The sequence below is a fragment of the Apis florea genome, unplaced genomic scaffold, assembly GCF_048593485.1.
Source record: "Apis florea isolate Af1SG1 unplaced genomic scaffold, ASM4859348v1 contig_3170_pilon, whole genome shotgun sequence".
NCBI lineage: Eukaryota > Metazoa > Arthropoda > Insecta > Hymenoptera > Apidae > Apis > Apis florea.
Genome location: NW_028256714.1, coordinates 867,501 through 893,477, shown reverse-complemented (window position 1 = coordinate 893,477; position 25,977 = coordinate 867,501). Strand labels below are relative to the sequence as shown.

The following is a 25,977-nucleotide window of genomic DNA, read 5'->3' as shown; positions in this document are numbered from 1 at the left end:
CAGGAACAAAGTAGGCGAGCAAACTAGTATCATCATTAAAACCCTGAACTTTCTCGAAAGATAGATAGCGATTTCCTTTGAGGCGAATCGAAAAGTCTCGTCTCTTGTTCGAGCAACGCGTAACCAACGCGTTCCCTCCTCTGATAAAAGGAAAATCGATTTCTTCCCCCTCCCCCTCCCCCTCCTCTGACTCCACGGGGTGAAACGTTTCAGGGGTAACCCTATTACTCGTTTCTGTGTACAGAACAACCCGTGCGCATAGGAAAAATAAATACACCGCATCCAAGAGAACGAGATAAGGTTAATGGGGGGCGAGGGGGGGGGGGGAGAGGAGGAGGAGGATACGTATTTGTCGACGATCGGGCGAGCAGAGCGTTGTTCGGACGCCAGATTCGCTCTCTGAAAATACGCTTCGATCATATCGAACGATCCGAGGGGATGAAAAATGCTACGAGGGAATGTTGTTAAGATTCTTCATTTTGTGATAGATTTCCAAACGTGAACAAATTTTAAACGTGAATATCCATGATCGATATACATCTTTATACGAATAACTTCGATCGTTTCAAAGAAAAATACACATCGTTCGGAAGTATGCTCGTCGATTTCAATCTCTTCGATTCTTATTAATTGAATCTTGCGTGTAATTATATTCTCGACGATCATTTTAAAAAGAATTTGAATTGGGGGAGAAAAATAAGGCTCATCCTTGGAAATTTGAGGATGAATCCAATTTAATCCCCAACTTTTATCATCATTTTTGCTTCAATTTTGTCGAAGTTAGAATTTTCTCTCGAACCGTAAAATTAAAAAGGAAAAGGAAGAAAATACTCGTTCGATCGCGTTTCTTCGCGCGAACAAAAAATGAAAAAAAAATTTGCTAATTTTCAAAACGCCGCCTCCAACGTCGAAAGAAAGTATTCCCATCGTGAAAGGATTCGTCGTTTCATCTCTTCGATCCCCGATTAAAATAAATTGAAAGTAAAATAAAGGGTGCGAAACTCCTGTAAAAAAAAAAAAAAAAAAAAAAGTAGCAATCTCGTCGAAAGGGGCGACAATGGCACGTCCAAACTTCCACTCCCAAACGTGGATTCTCCCATCCTCTTAAACCCGAATAATCTCTCGATAACGATAACAGTTTTCCCGCTAAAAAATCCCGCACACTCGAAAAACTCTCCCTCCCTCCCTCTCTCTCTCCCCCCAGATTCATTCATTTCCCTTCCCTCGAGGCGGCAAGAAAGAATCGCACGACCATCCATTAAATCTTCAAAAAAGGGTGGCCCTCGCCATCTCGAGCCGACCTTTCGAGTTACAATAATCTTCCATTCGCGTATCCCTTTTTAAACCAATTCTCAAAATGCGACAAATACTTCGTTCTTTCATTTATCGAGCGCCTCCATCCACGAACGAATGATTCGTCGTTCTGTTAATCCATTCTCATCCCGTGAGAATAATCCGATTCACGAAAACGGGGACCGAGAGAAAGAATTGCTCGGCCTTTTCGCAATTTCTAATTCGCCGTGGAAATTCGTGGTGCGAACGTGTCGTCGGTTCGAACGCTGGGATCCAAGAATCAGCACGTATCCCGGATTTCGATTTCTATTTCCTTTTTGTCCCTTCCCTTACTTCTCTCGTTTCAGATTAATAATCGTGGACAGCGTTAATCACCGATCTAGGTGACAATTTTTCTGAAAACTATCTGTTGAAATATTTGAAATTGAGGAAATTGATCGGCATATTTGCGAGAGACGTCTCGTGAGAGGATGCGTACATCTCTTCTTTAATTCAACATCGATAAATAGAGATCGATCGAGCAGGAATATCTTTGTAGATTTGAAATAATTGTAAAGGAATAGAGATTACGTGTGGAGATTACGTGTTGCAAAATAAGATACATGTCAATGTTTTAAAGAATTAGAATGCTGTTATTATTTATTTATGGACTGACAGTCATATTTTTTTTCAACTCGTCGTAAAAGTTCATGCAATGATTCTCAATCTTTCTCTTCATACATTTTTAATAATTTGAAAATTTGGCGGCACAATAAGATAAATTAGAAGAATTTTAATTTTGCAAAGTTGTACGTAGATATTATTCGCAGTAGCCAGGATTTTTTTTAGAAAGTGGCTAATTCTAATTACATATAAAAAATTCGGAAAAACAAATCATCGCGCCACGTTCTGTAAAAAGTTACTACTTCTTCGATTCAAATAAATATTTGGATTGAATGTAATTGTCGATCGATAAAGAAAAGTGCTGCGTAGTTGAGAATCACTGCAATAGAGGGTGGTTAAGATTTATAATAAAACAAGCATACTTATTGGACGACACGTGTATTGAAAAGTTAATAGAGAGATTGTTTTTCGTCTCTCGTTTTTCGATGATTAATTTCTTTCTCGCGTGAGAGAGCGAGAAAGTTGATTTGCCGATAGCCGATATCTGAGAAAACAGCTGCTCTCTGAACAGCATGGAAACTTGAAAGGAAGCACCACTCGAAGCTAATATCCCGCCTATAATACGAGCTTGAATTTATCTTCGATCAAATTTTCAACGGGGGAGAACCCTACTTTACAGATAAATTCTCACTTTGTTAAGTGATCCAAGGGCGATGCAATAGATAGCCACCGATTTAAGGGATAACTGTTAAAGTTTAAAGTTGCAAAATAAAATAGCACGTGGATGGATAATTTAAGTATCGATCGTTTCGAAAAGTTTGGAGAAAAATTTTAACATTATAAATTGTACGATAATACACTTTGTAATGTTAAAAAACTTTATATAACGATAACGTTTCTGTAGAAATTTAGGGAAGAAAGGGACAGTTGATTAAGTAAACGATGCGAGGATACGATCAATGTTTCGTCGCGTTAAAAGTTAGCAGTGAAGCTAGTGACTTTACGATGATGGTCAGAGGAAGAAGTTTTCAGGCTCCAGCTGCTGAAGTTTCCAGGGATAAAATTCTCCCTTGTCCAATGTAATTTACGCCCGATGTACTCGTTCTTTCTCGTGCGAGAGACGATGGAAGAAATGGAGGAGGATGATAGAAGAGTCTCTTAAACGCTCTTCGTTTCTAACGAGAATGATTTCGTCGATTGACACTCAAGTTTCGAAAGACGAGATATTTGGATCGCTGGGTTTGTAAACCTTGCGTCATTGCACGACACGTGTGTAAACTCGCGCCTCTTCTAATTTGAAGAAGCTCCGAGTGTGGACTCGCCGTTCTAGTAACAATAAGCAAACATCATTAAGGGAGAATAATGATGTTCGAGGAAGAAGACGTTTCTTTGGAAAAAAAAGAATTCCAACTGTTAAGCTTCTGAATTTTAATTCTAATCTCACGAATTATTAATTATTATTAAATTTCGTATACAAAATATATGCAATAAGAAATTATTTGTTTGCCACGTTCAAATGCAGTTTACGGCTGTGAATAAATTGCCTGTGAATATGTTTTTTTTTTATAAATTTTGCTACAAAACATACGCAATAAAAAATTATTTATTTGCTAACTACGTTCAAAGTTGCAGTTTAACAGCATAAGACTGTATGGAATACATTGAAAATAAAATAAATTATCGCTCGCGTTTCTATTCAATTGTTTATCTTTTTTTTTTTTTTTTTTACAAGAGATACAAGTTATCTCAAATATCTTTTTTTTTTATAAATTTTGTTACAAAATATATGCAATAAAAAATTATTTATTTGCGGAATACATTCAAATTGAAATAAAATAAATTGCCACTCTTCTCGCGCTTCGATTCGATTATTTAACTTTTTCTTTCTTTTTCCTTTTTTTTTTTTTACAAGAGATACAAGTTATCCGAAATACCGTTTTGCGAGATCGTAACTTTCGAATCGATCCATCCTACATTGAACGCGAATCTTCGATATCTCGAACTCTGTTACGTACTCTTTCAATCGAGAAATCTTTCCCCCTTCGATATTCCTTTTCCATTATACACGCACAGAGAATCCTCTATGGTTTCCTCGAACCACTTCCTGCCTCTATATTCCACGCCATCGATCACGAATCAGTTTCGTGGATATAGCTATAGATTTCGTGGTATCGGGTCACTTCCTGTTCCGATCTATCGTTTCCATCCGCGCTGTGTTACGCGGCGTTTTCATTCCGTGCGAAGTCGCGCACGGAAAAGAGATTTCTCTCTTCGATCGGGCGAAAATATAACACGACGATTATAAAATATATATTTTAGATCGATTTTCAAATCAAAGTCGTGAATGAAACATCTGAATAAACTTGGAGGAGAGAAATTTTTGTTTAATTTAAAAATTCGTTCGATTCGCAGCTTTCGATGAAACTATGATCACCATCGATTAATCGACTCGAAGTCGATCGATCGACAATTCGAAGGTGCACGCGTTTCGTAAATCCAATCCTATTTTCTCCACTTTTCTTCCACGCGAGATTCGAGCAATGGTGGAGGAACAGTCATTCTCGAGGATGCATACGAAATGAACATCTTCCTCGCTCCACCTTTCTTCCACCCTTACGCTTCTTGCTCCTCGCATTCCTTTCCTCGAGGGAGATCTTTTTTTCTCCATTTTTTCCATTTTCCAACTCCCTCCCAGAAGTATTACTCTACAAATGGGTGTTATGAATCAATATTGTTATGAATCGGGGCGAAATTTTTACGAGGTTTTCAACACACCGATCCGAAACAAGAGATTCGAAGGGAAATAAATCATTCTGCGAACGGAATCGATTTATCAAGTCGAGAACACCTTTCTCGTCTTTGTTCTCCTATTCGCTCTGCCATTCGTCCATAATTCGTTCGAACGCGCTGCATCAGGGATTTTAATTTTCAGGGAACAATGATGTCGCGCGCAATACGCGGCAATATTTATTCCTCTCCTTCCGCCTCCTCCTTTTTAATTGCGCGTTTCGATAGAGAATGTAATTTAGTTGGAAATTGTTAGAAACATGGAGGAAATCCTTGAAATTTTCGAAATTATCCTTCCATCCGTTTGTAACAACGATAAATGTGCGAGATGTGTGCAATATTTCTCGAATGCGCTCGAATTAAATTTTTAGTATCTTCCTTCACGAAGAGATCTAAATTTTAAATTCGAATTGAAATGATCGAAATTGTAAATTGAATGACGTGAACTCGAAGAATACAATGATCTAAAGAACGATTAAAATCGTGCGAGATGTGTAATATTTCTCGAATGCGCTCGAATTAAATTCGTGTCTTCCTTCGCGAAGAGATCTAAATTTTAAATTCGAATTGAAATGATCGAAATTGCAAATTGAACGACGTGAACTCGAAGAATAGATCATACAATGATCTAAAGAACGATAAAAATCGTGCGAGATGTGTAATATTTCTCGAATGCGCTCGAATTAAATTCGTGTCTTCCTTCGCGAAGAGATCTAAATTTTAAATTCGAATTGAAATGATCGAAATTGCAAATTGAACGACGTGAACTCGAAGAATAGATCATACAATGATCTAAAGAACGATAAAAATCGTGCGAGATGTGTAATATTTCTCGAATGCGCTCGAATTAAATTCGTGTCTTCCTTCGCGAAGAGATCTAAATTTTAAATTCGAATCCTGATCGAAACGATCGAAATTATAAAACGAATGATATAAATAAAATTAATGATCTAAATAAATGCGAGATGTGTGTAATATTTCTCGAATGAAATTCGCGTCTTCCTTCGCGAAGGAATCTAAATTCTAGAATCCTGATCGAAACGATCGAAATTGTAAATTGAACGAACAGAACTCGAAGAATAGATGGTATAATGATTTAAATAACGATAAATGCGAAACGTGTGTAATATTTTTCGAATTAAATTCGCGTCTTGCTTCGCGGAGAGATTTATATTCTAGATTCGAATCCTGATCGAAACGATCGAAATTGTAAATCGAACGACGAGAACTCGAAGAATAGATGGTATTGTTTCGCAATAACGATTCGAAGATCATCGAATTTAATAATCTCGCGATTATTTACGATTCGATTCGAGCAGAATGGAACATTGGAGCGGGTTAAGTTGATTTCCAATTCGGTAAATTTCCATCTGCCACCAATTTCACGCACAATTTCGCGGTTTGCTCCGCGTCCACTTAATTGCTCAAACGTTCAACGAGAGGATGTTACTCTCTCTCTCTCTCTCTCTCTCGACTCTGCCCCTCAAAACTTTGCCCTACTTTTGGCCCTGCGAGCCCATTTCGCAAAATTATTTTTTTCCACTCTGGTCAACGAGGTGACAAAAACACGGGTGAAAAATCCTTAAAAAAATACAGAACACGTCCGTTTTCATATTCGACGAGTTATTTTGGGGGAAAATTCGTGGGCATGGATTATAACTTAGCCTCGAATAAATCAAATTATATTCCATTACCATTGAGGAATAATGTTGTGAAATGATTCGACCAACAGCGAGAGAGAATATATTTAATAAAACATAGGAATGAACATAGACGTGTAGAATCGTGCCGATGCCTTTGCTCGACTGAGACGCGCGCCGGTTCGAGAAAAGACGAAAGCCAAAATATTATTCGAGCGTAAATACGAGTCGCGCCGTAATATAAACTCGACGATTACGAAAGGTTAAAGTTACACCAGATATCGTGATAGAACGCAAAAATTTGTTAAAAGTAATTAGGGATTCAAAAGCATTCGAAAAACTTGACGAGATAAGGCACGAGAAGTTATTACATAGATATTTGGTTTTAATTTTCGTAAGAAAATTTATCAACTGATTTGCAGAAGAAAATAATTTGGAATTTACGCTTCGATTCCACTCGACTCTTCGATTAGACATCGATCGGATTATTTAGATTTGTCTGCACGGTGGCCGAGTTGTCGCCTCGATCGAGCGCCACGGTTTGAACCGACACCGATACCTGTCCAAGTTTTCCGATTTCTGGTTAGTTCCGACCAAGTTGGCCGTTGTCAATCCACGCCAACGTCGGGCCACGACGTTTCACGCGATGGCTAACCAGATTTCGAGTTTCGAGCCGAGTCCATCCCTCGAGATCCTATAACAGCAGTTGCATTTCAGACGTATCTTTTCGCACGAAGGATTAAATGCACAATGATAGAAATAAATAATTTTGTGTATAAATAGATGAAGATACGATGAAGACGCAACGTTGAATTTGCTCGTTTCACTTTATATTTGAAAAGAAAGAAGAATTTCAGACGGAGCTTTTGTTTTAAGTGAAATATGTATTGTTATACGTAATTTTGACGAAAATTTTTCTGTTTTTAAGTAGAACTTGAATACTATGACGAAGATGTAACGTTGAATTTGCTCGTTCTTTCGACTTTCGCGGTATATTTGAACGAAAGGAGAAATTTAGACGAAGCTAAAGAACAAATTCAATTAATCATTGTTATAATTATTGTTATTAATTATTGTGATAAATTACCATAATTTTGAGGAAAATTTTTCTAAGTAGAACTTGACACTATGACTATGAAGATGTAACGTTGAATTTATTGAACGAAAGGAGAAATTTAGACGAAGCTTTTCCTCCAAGAAAAATGCGAGGACACTGTGAAGTTCGTTTTAACTTTCGCGATATTCAATGAAAGAAACAAATTTAAATTTGTAGGATGCGGTGGAAATAAATAAAAGCATCCATCACAATTTTGACAAAGATTTTGTTCCGAGTAGAAGCGGACAGAAGACGCAACGTTGAATTTCCTCGTTTCACTTTCGCGATATTGAACGAAAGAAGAATTTCAGACGAAAAGCTTTTGTTCTAAGTGAAATATATGATAGTATGTGGATGAAAGAACGAATTTAATTAATAATTCGTACAATGGTAGGTGATAAATACACCTACCATAATTTTAACGAAAATTTTTCAAAGTAATTTTTTCTCTTCTAGTAGAACTTGACACGAAGATCGTAACGTTGAATTTGCTCGTTCGACTTTCATGGCATATTGAACGAAAGGAGAAATTTATTTAGAAGCTTTCGTTCCAAGGAAAACTATGATGAAGATTCGCAACATCGTTTAACTTTCGCGGTATTGGATGAAAGAACAAATTTAAACTTGTTCCAAATGATAAAAATAAATGATTCATAAATTCGACAAAGATTTTGTTCTAAAATAGAATCAGACGCCGTATTGAATTTGTTTGTTTCACTTTCGCGATATATAAGAAACTTGAACAAATGAATATATATATATATATAGCCACTATAATTTTGGCGAAGATTCAAGTGAAGCTCGACGATACGAATCTGTTCCTTCCTTTCTTTTCTTTATGCAAAACTTCTGTTTAAAATTTTCACGTTAATAGTTTTATAGATTAGATTCGAGGAGCATTTCGTTCGAATCCCTTGGAAATGAAACGCTATAAAGAGGGACATTAGAAAGGGAAGATTGTTCCCTGAAAATAAAAGGTACAATAGGTGATAGAATCTCTTTGTCCCTAAAGTGGAAACGATGTGGCGGAATGCCAACAAAAAAGGAAGATAATTACTCTTTCTGTGTGACGCGGTTAAAACGGAAGAGACGTGCCAAAACGAGTAATTGGATATAGAGGTGAAAAAAAAAAATTAAAAAGAAAAAGGAGGGGTAGGTCGAAACGCGAGGATCGTATTACCCCCAACTTTTTCTCCCTTCGACGGAGAAGAAACATCTCCAACGCTCTAAAAAAAAAAAATTATCAGAGTGATCTTAATGTAAAGATGAAAAGGGATTAAAACTCGAAAGATGAATAAACTCTGTCTCCCTGTAAAAGTGTCATTGGAAATATTCGCCCAAAGGAGAGAAAGAATTATAACAAACGAATAATTTTTAAGAGATGAAAATTTCCTCTTATATTTTGCTATTTTTACGAAACTTGGAATTTGAATTTTCACATTTCATTTTCCAGTTCTATTCTGTTCGAGGGAAAAAAAAAACTGTCTCTTCGAACGAAAGTTCGAAAGAGATGATCTTTTGATCCGGAATTTCTGATTCTGGATAAAATTTGTATTTGGAAACTTTATATTACTTTAATCTGATAAAATGAGAAGAAGAATTCGCGCGACATACGGTAACTATATTAAAAATTTTTCAGGAAAAATTCTTCTCTAGTTTCTTTTGAGTGTATGAGAATATATTTTTCTTCAGAAAAGAATATATTATCTGTAAATTTTAAAATTCCACCATCTATCTATTATATACGCTTTGTTCAATTTTTGTACAATTTTTCGCTTGATATAAATTATATTATTACTATTAACGAAACCTCGAACTAATTTCGAGAAATCAGTTTGCACAAATGCAAATTATAAACTTCGAAAAGTTGCAAGGAAACTTGTGCGCATACGAAAAGAAAAAAATACGAAAAAATGGACGATTATGAGAATAATGTATCCTCGTTCGTACGATTGACTCTTCGAAAAAATGTCGATTCACCGCAGGAATCGTGAACAAGTGGAATCGATTCGACGAAGAAACTCCATAAACTTTTATGAGCGTGAACAAAAATAGCCAATACGTAAGAAACTCGCGTATAAACTTCCCCTGGTACAAAGCTTCCCTTTGTTTCCCTTTCAATGCGTCTAACTTGTCGATTCGAGTTTTTTACGTAAGAGTTTATGTAAGCAGTCGACCAACAAAATCGCGAAACCGTTGGTGAATATCTTTCGATCGAGGGAAAATTCACGTTTCCATTCGTATTTTTCACTCTTGGTTTTGTCCCAGTACTCGCGTACGCCATCGCGCGGTGAGATTTTGAAACAAACGTTCGAACGAGGAGAGAACGAGAAATATTGAATTTTATCGAAACGAACCACGATTAATTCGTACGATGAATTCCTGTGTCGTGTTAATTAAAGCTGAATATTATATTATCCAGAAATTTAATGATTAAATAAAATTAGAGAAATCAGATGCAAGTATGTATTCCCATATTTACACACACCTTTTTAAATACTTTCATCGTTAAAAATGCATAAAATATTCCTCTACTGTTTTTCTACTGTTCATTCGGATATTCCTTTGCAGTTTCTTTCTTTCTTTTACATCTTTTTACGAATTAACAACGTCTCCTCGATAATCCATCGTAACATTTCGTAATATTTCGTAATATCGCGTCGACTAAAGTATCCAACTATAACCCGAAGAGAAAAGAAATTCTTTCGCTGTATTACACCATATAACGAAACTTCAACTTTAATTCCCCCCCTCCCCATTTGTAATCCAATTACACGAGCTTTTCTTCCTATAACTATTCGATCACTCTCATACACGTAAACACGTGTAGCATTAATATAAACATTTCTCGCTGTTTATCCATGGTAAATCATCCGAAACGCCATCGAAATGACATCTTGTCGTATCACGTGCAAATTATCCCTCCATGCTGCATTACTCGTTTGCAAGTCGAAACACAAGTCAAGGTTGACGCTAAAGCAAACAACAGTGTCCAGTTATTGCTTCCCTTGTCAGCTGGCTGAATTCCAGCGGCGTAATAATAATCCCTCGAGCCTCGAGTTGCTGCCCTTTCCTTCCTTCCTTCCTTCCTTCCTTCCTTCCTCCAAATTTCAAATTTATTCCTCCATCGCGAGAATCTTGATTAATTAATTAATCGACCACTTTAACGATTAACTATTAACAAAATATTACGCGTTAATCGACACGTTCGGCCTACCATCTCGATATTTTCTTTCGTTTTAAACGAAAGAACGAAAGTTTGGATCGACACTCGATATTTATCGATATTTGCGGAGGGAAGGACATTGAAGGACAGCCGATAATGATTCCCGCTTAATCGTCCACCGTTTAATCCCTTCGAGTCGACGAGTTTAATCTCCTTATACGATGGTTCTTACAAGATTGATGGAGAGGTTAATTTGCAACGTTCGGGTAGAATTCTTTTTTTTTTTTTTTTTTATAATAGAGGATAGAGGAGATTGGCCCCGCTTCGTAGATCGATCGTTTCAATCAAAGTTTCACGGAGAATAAACGCGTATTTATCGTTTCGTTCGTTCGCATTAACGATCGAAGTATCAATTAAATTTTGGATCGAAGGATTTTGAAAGTTGGATCTTTTTTCGATAACCAGTGTCCTTCGATTCGGGAAAATTTATCCCGTTTCTTAATCCGAATATAATATCTAAACGCAGAAAAGTAAAGTAACGATTGAAATAACATTGAAACAGCAATGTTTCCAGCTTGCAACCTCAGAAATCGTATCCATCTTTGGAATGTTCGGACATACAGCGAATCAAAGATTCGACAATTTTAAAAATTGCAAATCGTTCGTATTAACGATCGAAGTATGAATTAAATTTTGGATTGAAGGATTTTGAAGATAGATCTTTTTTCAAAAAATTCGACGACGACGACCACGTGTTTCGATTCAAGAAAATTTATTATTTCGTTCGCATCGAAGTATCAATTCAATTTTTGGATTGAAGGATTTTAAAGTTGAATCTTTTATTCTTTTTCAAAAAATTCGACAACCGCGTGTTCCGATTCGGGAAAATTTATCGTTTCGTTCGCATCAACGATCGAAGTACGAATTAAATTTCGAATTAAAGAATTTTAAAGATGAATCTTTTTTCAAAAAATTCGACAACCGCGTGTTCCGATTCGGGAAAATTTATCGTTTCGTTCGCATCAACGATCGAAGTACGAATTAATAAATTTCGGATCGAAGAGTTTTAAAGTTTTATTGGATCTTTTTTCGACAACCGCGTGTTCCGATTCCGGGAAAAATGTAAAGGTTCGAAGGGAGGTCGTTGCCTGCACACGTAGAAAACGAGCGTTATTCAACCGGGCGCGGAAACAATACACACGAGAGGAGCATCGAGTTTGTCACGAGCAGATACAGTGAATCGCCCCACTACTGCTACGTATTCACTTGGAGCGCCACGACTTGGCCATAAGCGACTCGTCGATCCACGCGTTTCGCGTATAAATTTCTCGAATTCGAGTACAATTTATTTCTTATTATTATTCATCTTTCCCCCAAAACGTTCATCTTTCTCGTTCGACATTCCTCACGATCGTCCTCGTCTCGAGGGCATTTTTACCGACCGATGGTAAAAGGAAGAGAAAGGGGAGGAATGAAGTGCGCAGCCGCGAGGTAAAAATCGGCGCTCCCGTGTTATCGGTGCCACGTCGTTTTTCCAGGATGGACACGCAATCGGCCCAGAAGAACGAGAGTTTTTTCCAGTGCTGCAGCGGATTCTGCATCGACCTTCTGCAAAAGTTCTCCGAGGAGATCGGGTTCACTTACGAGCTCGTCAGAGTGGAAGACGGGAAATGGGGCACGCTCGAGGTAATTAATTATATTTATCGATCCTTTCGAAACAAACGTCAGAGTGCAAATGCAATTGATCAAAGGGGTGTCGTAATTGAAGAGAGAAATATCCTTGGTAAATTCAATTTGGTTGAAATAGAGTTTATATTTTTTCTTTTTTTTTTTTTTTTTTTAGATTATCGTTCGACGTTAGACTTTTGTTGACGAAGATAAACATTAGGAATAAATCGTAGGATTTTATGAGAAATCAATTGCGAAATCTTAATCCGGAGAAATGGAAAGGAATTAGTTTCGATAATAATCGGTGAAGAAGTAGTCTTCTTGAAAATTGGACCGCCGATATTGCCAATCCTTTTTAGTCGCCGATTGCAATTACGTTCTTCGATAACGTCAATAATCGTGTCCCGATTACATTTTTGTTACGAACGACAACAAAGAAACGTATTAAATTATTTATCATTACACGAAGAAAAGTAAAAAAAAAAAAAAAAATCTTAATCTTCCAGTTTTTCGCAAAAAATAAATTTAAAACTACTACTAAAAATCGAGATCGATCGATATTTCATATTAAATCCTTTTTTTTTTTTTTCGATATTAAAACAATTTTAAATGGGTTAAATAAAATATTCAATTTTAGTCGTCGATCCGTTCCGTTAATCCGTTGAAATCCGTTTCTGGTGATAACTTTTCTCGTGTAAAATGTAATATAAAGGACATTAATTCTGTTCGCAGAACGGGAAATGGAACGGTTTGATAGCCGATCTGGTGAATCGGAAAACAGACATGGTAATGACATCTCTGATGATCAATTCGGAAAGAGAGGCTGTGGTTGATTTCACGGTGCCGTACATGGAGACCGGTATCGCCATCGTGGTGGCCAAGAGGACTGGTATAATATCCCCCACTGCCTTCCTTGGTAAATACTAAAAACTGATCAACAACAAACCGATAAAGTGAATTCCATTGAACACCTTGTGTGCTTCTTTTTTTTCGAATCGAGTAAAAATTTTCATCAAAAATTTACATCCATGCCAATATACATTCCGTTTCCAGAACCATTCGACACCGCGTCCTGGATGTTAGTCGGGATCGTGGCCATACACGCGGCCACGATAATGATACTTCTGTTCGAATGGTTGTCACCATCCGGTTTCAACATGAAGGTAAACCCTTCAGACGCTGCGCAGAAACTATTGGTATTACTGTTAATTTCGCTTCTTATTAGCTATCCACGTTTTCTGCTCTAACAATCCCAAATTGCCTGTCGCGCGACAAACATTAATCCCAACGTCAACCTCGCATCGGGGAAAAAGAGAGATCGATCGCGAGCCGACACTTTTCTTCCCACCACCTTTCCTTCGCGAGAAGACGCTTCGTCTTCTTCTTCTTTGCTCGAAAGAAAAGCATCTTTTTCTTTTTTTTTTTTTTTCTTTCCTTTTCTGAAACACTCGATTTCGTTCGCGGACAAGTTGCCTCCGTCGGTCAAGAAGACCGATTTTTCTTCGAAGCGAAGAATCACTGAATTAAATATCAGTGAAATAAAAAATTATAAATATCGATCTTGTTTATAAATTCTTGCGATTTTAATCTCGTCCTACGACTCGAACGAATTATTATAATGCTGTACGAATTCGAGGATAAATTTCAAAATCCCGCTTCACTCGATTAGAACGTTTTCTTATTATTGCAACGTTGCCGCTACGAACCGGTTTGAAACAGACCGAGACTGGTATTTTTTCCATGATTGCAGAAGAATCCATCGCCCAATCATCGGTTCTCCTTTTGCCGGACGTACTGGCTGGTCTGGGCCGTATTATTTCAGGCAGCCGTCCATATCGATTCTCCCAGGGGATTCACAGCCAGGTCGGTAAAACAATTTCTACCGTCAATTAAAATCCTCGCCACAAATCATATCTCGCGGGAGAGCGTGGAATAAGGTTATTCGAGAAACACCGTGTTCCCTTCTCGGTCGAGGAAGGATCGTACGAACGAAAATAGCAGGATCTGTATTTGTATGTCCTTTCTCTTTTTTCTTTTAAAATATGAATTTATTCTCGATACTGCCATTTATACGAAATAATTTTTACACGTTCGAAATAACGTAAATTTGTTATTCGAATTATGTACTTTTTAATTCGACATCGTAGAAGATTGTCAATATATATATATCTGGTCAATTAAATTTTCTCTTCTTCGTCTCTTCTATCTTTTTCGGTTATAAAATAATTTATCAGATTCTCGATATTGCCGTTTGGAAAATATATATAATTTAAAGATCACGTTTGAAATATTTTACGGAATTATCTAGGCAGAAAGCGAAATATATATATGGTCAATTAAATTTTCTCTTCTTCTACTTTTTTTCGATTTAAAATGTAAATTTATTAGATTCTCGATATGGAAATAATATTTAGAGATTTTAAAAAACGAATTTTTATACGATTATCTATAATCACGTTTGGAATATTTTACGGAATAATGTAGATTTGTTGTCGCGAACGACATATTTCCCGATTCGATATCGCAAAAAAAGATCGTCCACGCGGAAAACGATATCTGGTCGATTATAAATTTCAACGCACTCGTAAGCATAAGTAAAAAAAAAAAAATATCGAAAAGCGAGTTTTCGAGTGAGGAAGACAATATCTCAGGTTGGATCGAGAATGAAATATACGTTCCTCGAATGGCGGAGAGGTGTTCTTATACCAGAAGAAATTGTATTCAACGTTATCCGTGAAAAGTGAACATTTTATTTATTACACACCTTTATTTCTCCGGCCGCGTGGTCGGAATTCGAAACGCAGGAAACATGGCGGTGTGAATTATTTCGCACCGCCATTCTCGAAAATATATACACGGTGTTTCCACAATTCTGATACACATAATTCGAAAGAAAGAGATCGATTGTTGATTTAAAAAATGAGAAGAGAAATGTGGATTAGAATTATTCATCTCTCTCGTTTTATTTCACCACAAGTCGCCACAAGACTTCGAGAATAAAATATTTTCCTTTCTCGGTTGTCCCGATGATTTCGAGGATGCTTCGTATTAATAATAATAATAATAATAATAATTCAACCGGTGAAAATATTTTATATTTCTCGTTACATTTTGTAAACAGAGAAAAAATGTAACAGTAATATCTCCTGCGGAAATATAATACTGTTACAGTGGATGAAAGAATGCCGTCAGCTCGTAAATAAAAGTCTCGAAACGTGTATCCGTTATTACAGTAGAAGTATTAATACACGATCTGCCAGCAGCCGTGTTATCGCAAAATATAAAAATGTGCGCAGCGTGAAACGTATACGAAAATTTGTCCACGACAGTCGTGAGATATCGTTGAGATCTCTTTTTTTTTTTTTTTTTTTTTAATTAATTTATCAATATCTTGACTCGAAACGAAATTGAAAATTGATGATTACACGATAATCTGCGTGTAATTTAAAGATCAATCGCGGAACGTTATGATTTTCTCTTTCGATGGATATCGAAAATATCTTCAGTTTCAAGTTTCGATCGATCTCCTCTCGACGATCTTTTTTTTCCCTTCATTCAAAGAACTTTAACTCGAAAAGAACTTTGACTCGACTCGAAAAAATATTGGAAAAAGAAAAGACTTCTTTTTAGAGTTCAAGTGGGAACTTTTATCCAAAGATAGAAAAAAGAATCGTCTTAAAAAACCAACTCCTTTCAAAACGAACTTTTTTTCAAAAGTTTGTGACGAGAGTCCGTTTCCGACACAGATTCATGACAAACGTGTGGGCGCTATTCGCCGTGGTGTTTCTCGCCATTTACACTGCCAACCTGGCCGCCTTCATGATCACGAGGGAGGAGTTTCACGAGTTCACGGGCGTGGATGATCACCGTTTGGCCAAACCGTGGTCCCACAAGCCTATGTTCAAGTTCGGTACGATACCTTGGAGCCATACAGACAGCACGTTGGCCAAATACTTCAAGGAGATGCACACGTACATGAAGGAGTTCAACAAGAGCAGCGTAGCCGAGGGGATCGAGGCGGTTATCAGCGGGTAAGTCCATTTATCCACCATGTTGTTTTACGCGATGTGTAATGATTTTTTGATTTTTTTCGTTCCAATGTTGGTCTTTCAGAAATATCCCAAGATATTATTCTTTGGATTTTCTCCCAATTTTAGATAGATTTTGGATTTTTTTTTCGTTGGTCTTTCAGAAATATCCCAAGATATTATTATTTCGATTTTCTCCCGTTTTTAAATAGATTTTTTGATTTTTTTCGTTCCAATGTTGGTCTTTCAGAAATTTTCTTTCTTTTTCATGATCCAATTTTAAATAAATTTTTTTCGTTTCAATGTTGGTTTTTCAGAAATATCCTAAGATATTATTCTTTGGATTTTCTCCCAATTTTAGATAGATTTTGGATTTTTTTTTCGTTCCAATGTTGGTCTTTCCAATGTTGGAAATATTCTAAGATATTATTATTTCGATTTTCTCCCGTTTTTAAATAGATTTTTTGATTTTTTTCGTTCCAATGTTCGTCTTTCAGAGATATCCCAAGATATTATTCTTTGGATTTTCTCCCAATTTTAGATAGATTTTGGATTTTTTTCGTTCCAATGTCTTTCAGAAATTTTCTTTCTTTTTCATGATACCAATTTTAGATAAATTTTTTTCATTTCAATATTAATTTTTCAGAAATATCCTAAGATTATTTCGATTTTCTCCCATTTTTAGATAGATTTTGAATGTTATCATTCCAATTTTAATCTCTCAGATATAACATATTCTTCTATCTTTCTAAAAGATCCCCATATATTTGATTGTACAAAAGATCCAAACGGTGTAGTTTATGAACAGTTTACGTTAAAATAATAATATCATTGAAATCACCTTTTCGTATTTTCTATTCATTTAATTTATATTGAAGTCAAGTTTAATCTTTAAACGCGAGAATCGATAAACAGACGAATCCTATCACGGGTTTAAACCACGCTCTTTAAGAAAATGGGGGAAGAGGAGAGGAAAAAGAATCGATGTTTCGAAAACGCGGTCAATAAAACTAAGACTTGGAAACTAAATCGCGTTAAAACTTGGTCGAATCGTCGCTTAACCGCGGTAAACGCGAGCGTATTATGTATACGTGGCTCGTTATCGAAGTTCCCGCGCCGGAGTTGCTCGTTTAATCTCCGTGAGTTTAGGGTTTGGCCGCGATCAGTGCGCCGTTCAGACGAGGCAAAAGGTGTGCGCGACAAGCGGTGTAAATTACATGGCGCGAAATGGGGAATAGATGATGATTCTTCCGGAAAGGAGATAAGCTTTTACCGCTGAATTTAGAATATTATTACGTGGAAAGTTGAGTTTTTAATGAAATTCGGATTAAAACTAATTTGGAAACGTTGGATCGAGTTTAATTAGATCAAAGTTGGTTGGAGCACGCTTGTTTCAGATTTTATGCTAATTTTAGAATATCGCGCGATTAACTTCCCTGGCTACGGGGTTATTACTCTCGACCATTCTTGCCCTTCGTTTTAATCCCTCTTTTCTTTTTCTTTTTTATCTTTGTTCCATCACGATGAACAAATTTTTTTCGAACGAAAAAATCTAGGAGCGGAAAAATGCGAAGCAAATCCAAATTTAGAATGTATTAAAAAACTAAAATTCAATAACAAAAAAAAAAAAAAAAGGAAAAGAAAGAGAATTGAAAATGGAACGTTGCATCGATGCATAACGTTAGTAGGTTAAGTGCCCATTCTTTCAATTTCATCGTCAAATTTCCAATCAAATTTCTCGATGGGAGAGTTTCTTCCTCAAAATTTTTATCAATTTTTCGCGGAAATTGCAAAAGTCGCACATTAACGATTCAACGATTCAAGGTTAGATTAAATTGAAGAAATTTCTCGGTCGAGGAAGGACGAAACCGAGATGAAAGATTATTCTTCGAGACTGGTCAACGTTCGTTTCACACGAATTTTCTGACGCAACGTTCATCGTTTCCGACAGAGAGATGGACGCGTTCATCTACGACGGAACGGTCCTCGACTATCTGGTTGCGCAGGACGAGGACTGCCGATTGCTAACCGTTGGATCCTGGTACGCCATGACCGGATACGGCCTCGCCTTCTCCAGGAATTCCAAGTACCTGCAGATGTTCAACAAACGTCTCCTCGACTACAGGGACAACGGTATCCTACATATGCACGCTTTGTTTCATTTCATCTCGATCCATCTTCTTATGGAAAGAAGAAACAAAATCTTCCAAGATTAAAATAACTTGCTTCAAAGCTAATATTTTCAATATTCTCAAAAGCAAATCTTCTTTGCACTTATGTCTAAGCAAGTTAGCAGGCGCTAATTTATTAACCCTTTCGACACTGAATGAATCGTGGCACGATGCTCGAGAAAAAATCGTCAGCAACCGCAAGTTGCTTTGACGGTGTTCATCGAAAACGAAATATCTTCCAATGAAAGATACCCGATGTGCAATCGCCCGTCATATCATACGCGGCATTTTATGCAAATTTTACGAAGGGCGATGGAACGAAAGGGTTAAGAATATTCCTCCCCTTCGAAATTTTCCTCGTCCCCCCCTCTCTCTTTCTTTTACCCATTATTCTCGTTAGAGGGAAGAATACTGGAAGGAGAAAAAAATTGCAGGGGACTTGGAACGGCTGAGGAGGTACTGGATGACCGGGACGTGCAAGCCGGGCAAAGAGGTGCAAAAGAGCAGCGATCCCCTGGCGCTCGAGCAATTCTTGTCCGCCTTCCTTTTGTTAATGATGGGGATCCTTCTGGCCGCCGCCTTCCTACTTTTGGAACATTTGTACTTCAAATACGTGAGGCAGCACCTGGCGCGAAGCGACGGAGGCGGTTGCTGCGCGCTTTTCAGCCTGGTGAGCCGAACTCTCCCCGATCCATCTCGTTCCCCTCGCGTGTCTCGACTCTTTGCGCTTCGACTTAATTTTTTTTTCTTTACCTAGCAACAACTGACCCATATACTCATACATTCGTTGGTGACTTTATTTTCATATCATTTAACGCGAATAATCAATGATAAATCAATTTTCGCGTAAACAAAACACCGCAAAAAACACGATTTTTCTTCCAAAAAACTATGAATAATAATAGCGACAAGGATTTAAAATCGTATGTAAAATGGGGAGCGAAATATAAGAAATACAAGTGTTTTATATTACTTTAAAAATTACGAAGACAGTTTCGAATCATCCTTTTCTCTCGACACGATTCCGCGTAAGAGAATATTTTCTCGATGTAAAACGTTGTATATCCATTATATTTCGAAGAGTATGGGAAAGTCGCTGACGTTCCGCGGGGCGGTGTACGAGGCGCAGGATATCCTGAGGTACCACAGGTGCAGGGATCCGATATGCGACACGCATTTGTGGAAGGTGAAGCACGAGTTGGACATGGCCAGGATCAGGATCAGGCAATTGGAGAAGGACCTGGAGGCGCACGGGATAAAACCTCCCCAAGCCAAGTAAGCCTTCGTCTTAGCTTAAACGCGCGTGTGAAAAGAAACGGGATTCATTTATACTCTTTCTCGTCCTCTCTCTTCGCCGTGAAACGACGAGGATAAAGGGAATCGTTCGAAAAAACGGGGAGGAGAGGGAGGAAGGGAGGGAGAGAAAGTTTGTCGAAGCTAACGAAGTGTTTCGCTTCTCGTTTCGAAACGAGATACAACGCTCCAAGCTTTCCATCTGAAAAGTTTCCAAATCTTTTCGGATCGACGCTTCTTCTCTGCTCGATTGCGTTTCGCGAAAGCGGAAGCGGGCCCGTACAGATCCACGCATGTCCACTGCATAATTATCTCCACCTTTGCCCTCCAACAACAGGGATTCCAGCTCGATTCGCGCGCCAAGCAACTGTTGTTTGTTATACTCTCGAATGTAACGGGATGAGAAGGTTAAACGGTTGTTCGTTCAAAAAGTTCGAGTGTATCGTTTTTCCGAGGAAAGTCTGAAATTTTCTGGAAAATTTTATTCTCTAAAGGGAATAACCCTTTAAAATTCTGAAACATATATCAATTCGATATATTTTAACGACACTGTGGTGCGCGATTAACGTGATTCTCGTAACAGCTGCGAATCGAGATTAAATCCTGAATTATATTATATTATATTTTCTGACGTCACTTGGAGCCTGGCTCGCACAGCATGCACTTATCTACGAACGTATATACACGTATATTAAATTCGTATATATATATATATATATACAAAATGTACATATATTTATATATAATATTCGCGTGTATGCATTCAAACGCATATACGTATACGAGTAGGGATGGGATCGAACGTTAATTAAAAAGAGTACAAGTTCTGGAGAAATATTTTCTGGAAAATACTCGTTCGAATTTAATATCGAAATAACCAGAGCATTACTCGTTCAAATTGTAAATGTTAATCGAAAATCACTTTGATCTTTATTTTTTTTTTTTTTTTTTGTTTCGAGTACGAAAAAGGAATATTCCTTCTCGAACGAATTCCATGAAATTTAATGGTGGAATTGATACAGATAAATCGATCCACTTCCTAATCGTGATATCGGCACGAGCGTACCATTCGTTTCTGGTTCCTACTTTATTTATCTCTCGCGCCATTCTCTCCTATATTCCGTTGATCGTAAGTTTGAGACTTTGATAAATTGAAAATAGATTGCATTTATGAAGGATCGATCGAGGCTACTTTTATTAGAGGAGGAGGAGGAGGAGGAGGAAGAACTCGTAGAAGGCATTTGTCGTGTTGACGAATATTATTGACTCGTGCTACTAGAATAACCCCACACACATGGAATGGAATTGATAGAATTCTGTACTTGATTTCGTATTGAAATTAAATTTATGGTAGACAATTTATTTTCATTTCAGTTTCGAGTTATTGTATCTATTCGATATATATTAACACGCATTATTAGTATTTTTCATTCCTAAAATTTATAGTTATTTGCATGGATATTTAGTTTAGCTATCCCAAATTGTGATAAACACGCGAGAATCGTAGTATTCTCAACTTATTCTTTCCCTTGCAAAAAGAAAATTTCGAATGTTGTCAAAATTCGATAAGGATATAATTATATGCGAAAATCGTAGAAAGAATAATTTATACGAAGGTTAAAATTTCGTTTCAATTTATTCTTTCCCTCGCCGGCAAAAAGAGAGTTTGAAAAATATTTGTATCAAAATTTGATGTGAAATAATTACACACGTGAAACTAATTTTTTGAGAGAAAATAATTTTTACGAACTTTTTTTAAAAAGTTCGTAATATCGCAAAAATATCTGGCTTCCAAACACAAACATTTTCGAGGCGTAAACTCGAAATCAGGACAAAATCGTCTCAAACTCACGATCAACCAGGTATTTTTCACCGCAACGAGACTGTCTCGCATCGGCTTCAAATTTTCGCCCGTGTTGTTACCAAGTTTAGAACAGTGGAGAAAATTGGGAGAAAATTGGGCAGGGAAAACGAAAGAACGCGCGTACGTTATTAAGCAGAACTTCTCAACGACACGAGATCTTCTTCTTGGTACAAAATTTCGCTGGCTGGAAGAGAAAACTTTCCTAAGACAAGTGAGAAGGTGACGTTATCTCGACCGATCGCGTTCCTTGATCGAAATTTGACGCAACTTCGTGACGAAGAATTTTCCAAATTTTTGTTTGGAGAGATGCGGGGCTCGACTCGAGAAACGATGAATCGCGAATTTGTCGAGGCTCGAACTTATTCGATCGAACGTTTTCCTTCGAATTTTTTAACGCGTTTAAAGTTGACGTTGGACGAAAAAGAGCGAAATTGAAAAATTTTCCGGAATTTTGAATCGATATTTCCGGGAGGAGGAGTTTGTTACGTGAAACGTTCGAGTTACATCACGAATTCGACCCAATTCGCTTGCGGAGAGTAAAGATCGAATATTTTAAACCCAATTTGAGCTCGGACTAAATTTGAATCTTTGGGGGCGGGGGGGAGAGAGGGAGGGGCGAAGTTTTGAATTTAAATTCGAAGAAACAAAAGCGAGCAACATTTTCATTTAATTTCAAAAGTTGAAATTCGAAATTAATATTAATATCGACTGTAAGCGTTCACGTGTATATTTTGATCGAAAATACATCTGAACCCTGCCCCCAAACGGATGACAAGAAAAATCTTTTCCCTCTTTCCCCGTAGAAAATCAAACAGAATTCGATCAGCCGAAACGATTCTCTAGTTTTTATCAAAAGCTTCTTTTCCTCGCGAAAACATATTCGCGCGCACATATTCCAAATAATCTCCCTCGAGCTTCGTTTTTCTCCACTCTACGAAAATCACCATTACAATTCGAAAATCCAAGAAGGAAACCAACCCGACATTTCGTTTCTTCTCCCTTAAATAAAAATAACCAAAAACTCGATAAGAAAACCGTTCGAAAATTCTTTTCTAAAAATAAAAGAGCCAATGAACGCAAAAAGCTGTATTCCTGGAAACGCGGAAAAAAGATATTTCTCGAGGGAAGAAGGGGTGAAAGATCTCGAATCCGTTGAGACGTGTTGCTGATGGTTGAAGCGACGGCTGGTTGATGGCTGTTGGGCGGAAGAGAAGGCTTTGGCACATATCCACGTCGGCTTTTTTAAAGGAGGAAAACCGGGAGTCTCGGCTGGTGGCGAGGATGCTTTCAAACCTCGGACCGCGATTCGCAACCGGAATCATTGGCGGTGGAGGCTCCGCATCCGCTACCGCCGTACTTCGATTCGTAAGTCCGCAACGCCCACACACACAACAACAACAACGACAACGGCGACAACAAGTAAGACAACTCTCCCCGGCGACGTAGGAACCCATCTCTTTGTTGCCCGATGTGTCGTCGAATGCCAGCCAAATCCTTCTCCCCTCCTTCAACCCCCCTTCCTATTCAAATCCTCGACTTAACGCCTCCTTTCCTTCTCTGCCCGAATCGTATCGAATAAAATTGTATTTTATCCCCAAATCTGGACTCCTCCCTTTTCTTCTTTGTGCGTTTCGTAACGCGATTTTATATGCGAAATCATTATTCGTTTCTCTCGTGTCGTTGCATTTGCTGCCCGTGTATTCCATTGAATAATATTCCAAAGGAGTAAACTCATCGGCTGATCCAAGCTTCCTTAACCACTACGATGCCTCGAGAGAGATGTATTTACTGGGTCAGGGATATTTGGTTGGAGTTTGGCACGGGAACAATTGGGGATGGGGTCGAGTCAGTTGCCAAATATCGGGAAAAATTCACGGTTGTTTGTTCGCCAGCTGGTGTCGAGGCGTTCGCCATTTAAAAAGTGAGCCGAGGGTTACGTCTTCTCGCGGGAGAAGGAGAGAGAGAGAGAGAGCATATGACACTACAAAGCGGCGACATCTGGCGCATCTGCTTAGGGGAAACGACAGGCCAAATGTTCGTCGACACATCCAAAAATTCTGAATCGTTCCATCATCCTGCAGAGAAGAGAAAGTTTGTGACGAGCAAACCCTCGTGTTCCCCCCTCGACAGTTTAGACTATCGTTGATATACGTTTTGTCTTTTAGTTGTTCGCAAAAATTGGTTCCTACGTCGCTTCGACGCAAACTGTCCTCGGAGTGCACGTGAAAGGATTACGAAAGGCGATCGTTTTCGATGAATATGATACAGAAACGAGATCGATGATGAATCCGATGCACTCCGTCGACGGAGGAGGGTATCGACCTGGCAAAGCTTGTTAAATCTCAAAAGTATCCGTTTAACGAGTCGCTTTGTCCCTATATAATGAAGAGACTATCTCGTGTCTCTTTTTTCCTTCTTGATCCTAAATTATTCGTCGCGTCAAAACTTTGGAAAAGAACAATTTTAAAATTCCACATTTTGAAATGTCCATGTTATTATTATCTCGTTTATCGAAGATAAAATAATAAAGCGGAGCGAGAGAGGGGCTTTGCGAGGATCGATGACAACGATATAAAAGTCGAAAGGATAAGAGAGTAGAAGAGTAGATTATCCGCTTCGCTTGGTAGTTTTTTTAGAACTTCTGCACATACTACGCATTCAAATTATATATATATATATATATATTTCTCTCTACTGCCTTTTTTTCCAATTTTTTTTTTTTTTTTTTTTTTCCTCTCTCCACGTAATCTATCTATCTGTCTACATACACTTTTTTCGAACTCTTCGTAACTTTTCGTATCGTATCGTATCGATCTATATCCCTTCCAGTTTTCATGTGCTCGGAAGCATGGCATGCGAGTTGAACGGATGAGTTTTCGGTAGATTCGTGGCGACTCGTGGGACGATAAATTGTTCGCGACAGGTCGGTGCGCCATCTATTCCGGAATAAGGAAATTACAGGGAGAGCCAAAAGGATAAACAAAATGTGCGGTCATTCGTACGGAACGAGTCGCTCAAACTTCGATGCAATCTCAAGTATCCTTGCTTCGTGATTCATTTACGAGGAGGAGATCGAAGGAAAATGTTTGAGAAAATTTTAGATAAATATTTCTATTACAACATAATTTAATTGTGCACAGACCTGTGATCGTTGTTTCGAGTTTTCAAATTACGATAAAGTCCCGTTAAAATAATTCAGAAGATTATGTATACGTATAAGAAATTTTATGGAATGTCATATTCTATTTATTTATTTTCTTTTTTTTTTTTTTTTTTTGAAATTTGCAAATTATACTTTTATCTTCGAGTTTTCAATTTCAAAGTTTTCTAAAATTATTTTCCCCGATTATCGTAAAAATTTATCGTTTAACTAAAAGACTTTTCTCTTGTATACACACATACACGCACACAAATTTCGATATATACGAGAAATCCAACGCAGAAATTCGTAATGGCCTTCGGAAGTCGGTGAAACTCGATGCCTCTCGTATTCGACCGGATTCGTGAACTGTAATTATTCCCACGATATATAAACAATATTACATCGCGGTGTTACAAACCGGATTACTCACCGTCTCTATTCTCTGTACACGGTTTACCATTCGATACACGTGTACGCGCGTGAAAGCATATGCTTTCTAAACGTCTGTATTATAACTCGGAGATACTGGAAATTTTCCTCCAGAGGATTAAACTTTCCGTGGAGAAAGACGAGAATTTATCTTCCCGATCTATCTTCCTCTCTGTAAGAGGTTATTACGAGATATCGACGTTTTTGTATATTTTCAAAATACGCGTCGAGAATTTATAAAGAGGAGATTTTAAATAGAAGATATTGAGAATAGATCTCTTAACCAAAAAAAAAAAAAAAAAAGAAAGTAAAGGTAGAGATTACACACTTTCGTCCAAGTTTTTCTCTCGACGTTTTCTTCTTTTTTTTTTTTTTGCAAGCAACCACGGATACCTCATGATTCTGAGCGATTCATTCCGTACACGTTCCTTTATCTATACATATATGTAAAACTATACGACAGATACGTACGGTATAAAAGATGAAATTTTCTTCTCTCCAAGTTGTCACATAGGGATTATCTTGAATCTAGATTCATCGACGCGATCGACGTAGCCAGACCCAGGGACATGACCAGGAACCATGTGGTCAGCACGGAATACGCCAGCAAATTTTTACCCCCTGAGATCTACAGGTAAGGATAATATCTACCTTACCAATCGCGTTCGATCTTGCTCGCTTACCATTGACACAATTTATCGATTCGAACAAGTTTTTTCCGAAAATGTACTGCATGAATTCGATAAATATATTTATCGTTGATTTAATCGACGATAAACAACAGATTGTTTCGTTTC

The 25,977-nt window shown here is 37.6% G+C and overlaps 1 protein-coding gene across 2 annotated transcripts in view; it reads left to right on the top strand.

Moving 5' to 3' along the window:
- The window catches only part of Nmdar2 (glutamate ionotropic receptor NMDA type subunit 2), a 63,262-nt gene that overhangs the window by 34,609 nt on the left and 2,676 nt on the right, over positions 1 to 25,977 (top strand). Inside the window, exons 7-16 of one of the 2 annotated variants that reach the window (XM_012485704.3) lie at positions 12,124 to 12,271; positions 12,986 to 13,169; positions 13,307 to 13,449; positions 14,004 to 14,116; positions 16,000 to 16,284; positions 18,233 to 18,414; positions 18,887 to 19,122; positions 19,534 to 19,727; positions 22,858 to 22,974; positions 25,713 to 25,814. In XM_012485704.3, coding sequence (XP_012341158.2) covers positions 12,124 to 12,271; positions 12,986 to 13,169; positions 13,307 to 13,449; positions 14,004 to 14,116; positions 16,000 to 16,284; positions 18,233 to 18,414; positions 18,887 to 19,122; positions 19,534 to 19,727; positions 22,858 to 22,974; positions 25,713 to 25,814 — 1,704 coding nt within the window. The remainder of the gene's footprint in view (positions 1 to 12,123; positions 12,272 to 12,985; positions 13,170 to 13,306; positions 13,450 to 14,003; positions 14,117 to 15,999; positions 16,285 to 18,232; positions 18,415 to 18,886; positions 19,123 to 19,533; positions 19,728 to 22,857; positions 22,975 to 25,712; positions 25,815 to 25,977) is intronic. The other variant, XM_031915947.2, reaches the window with a different exon arrangement.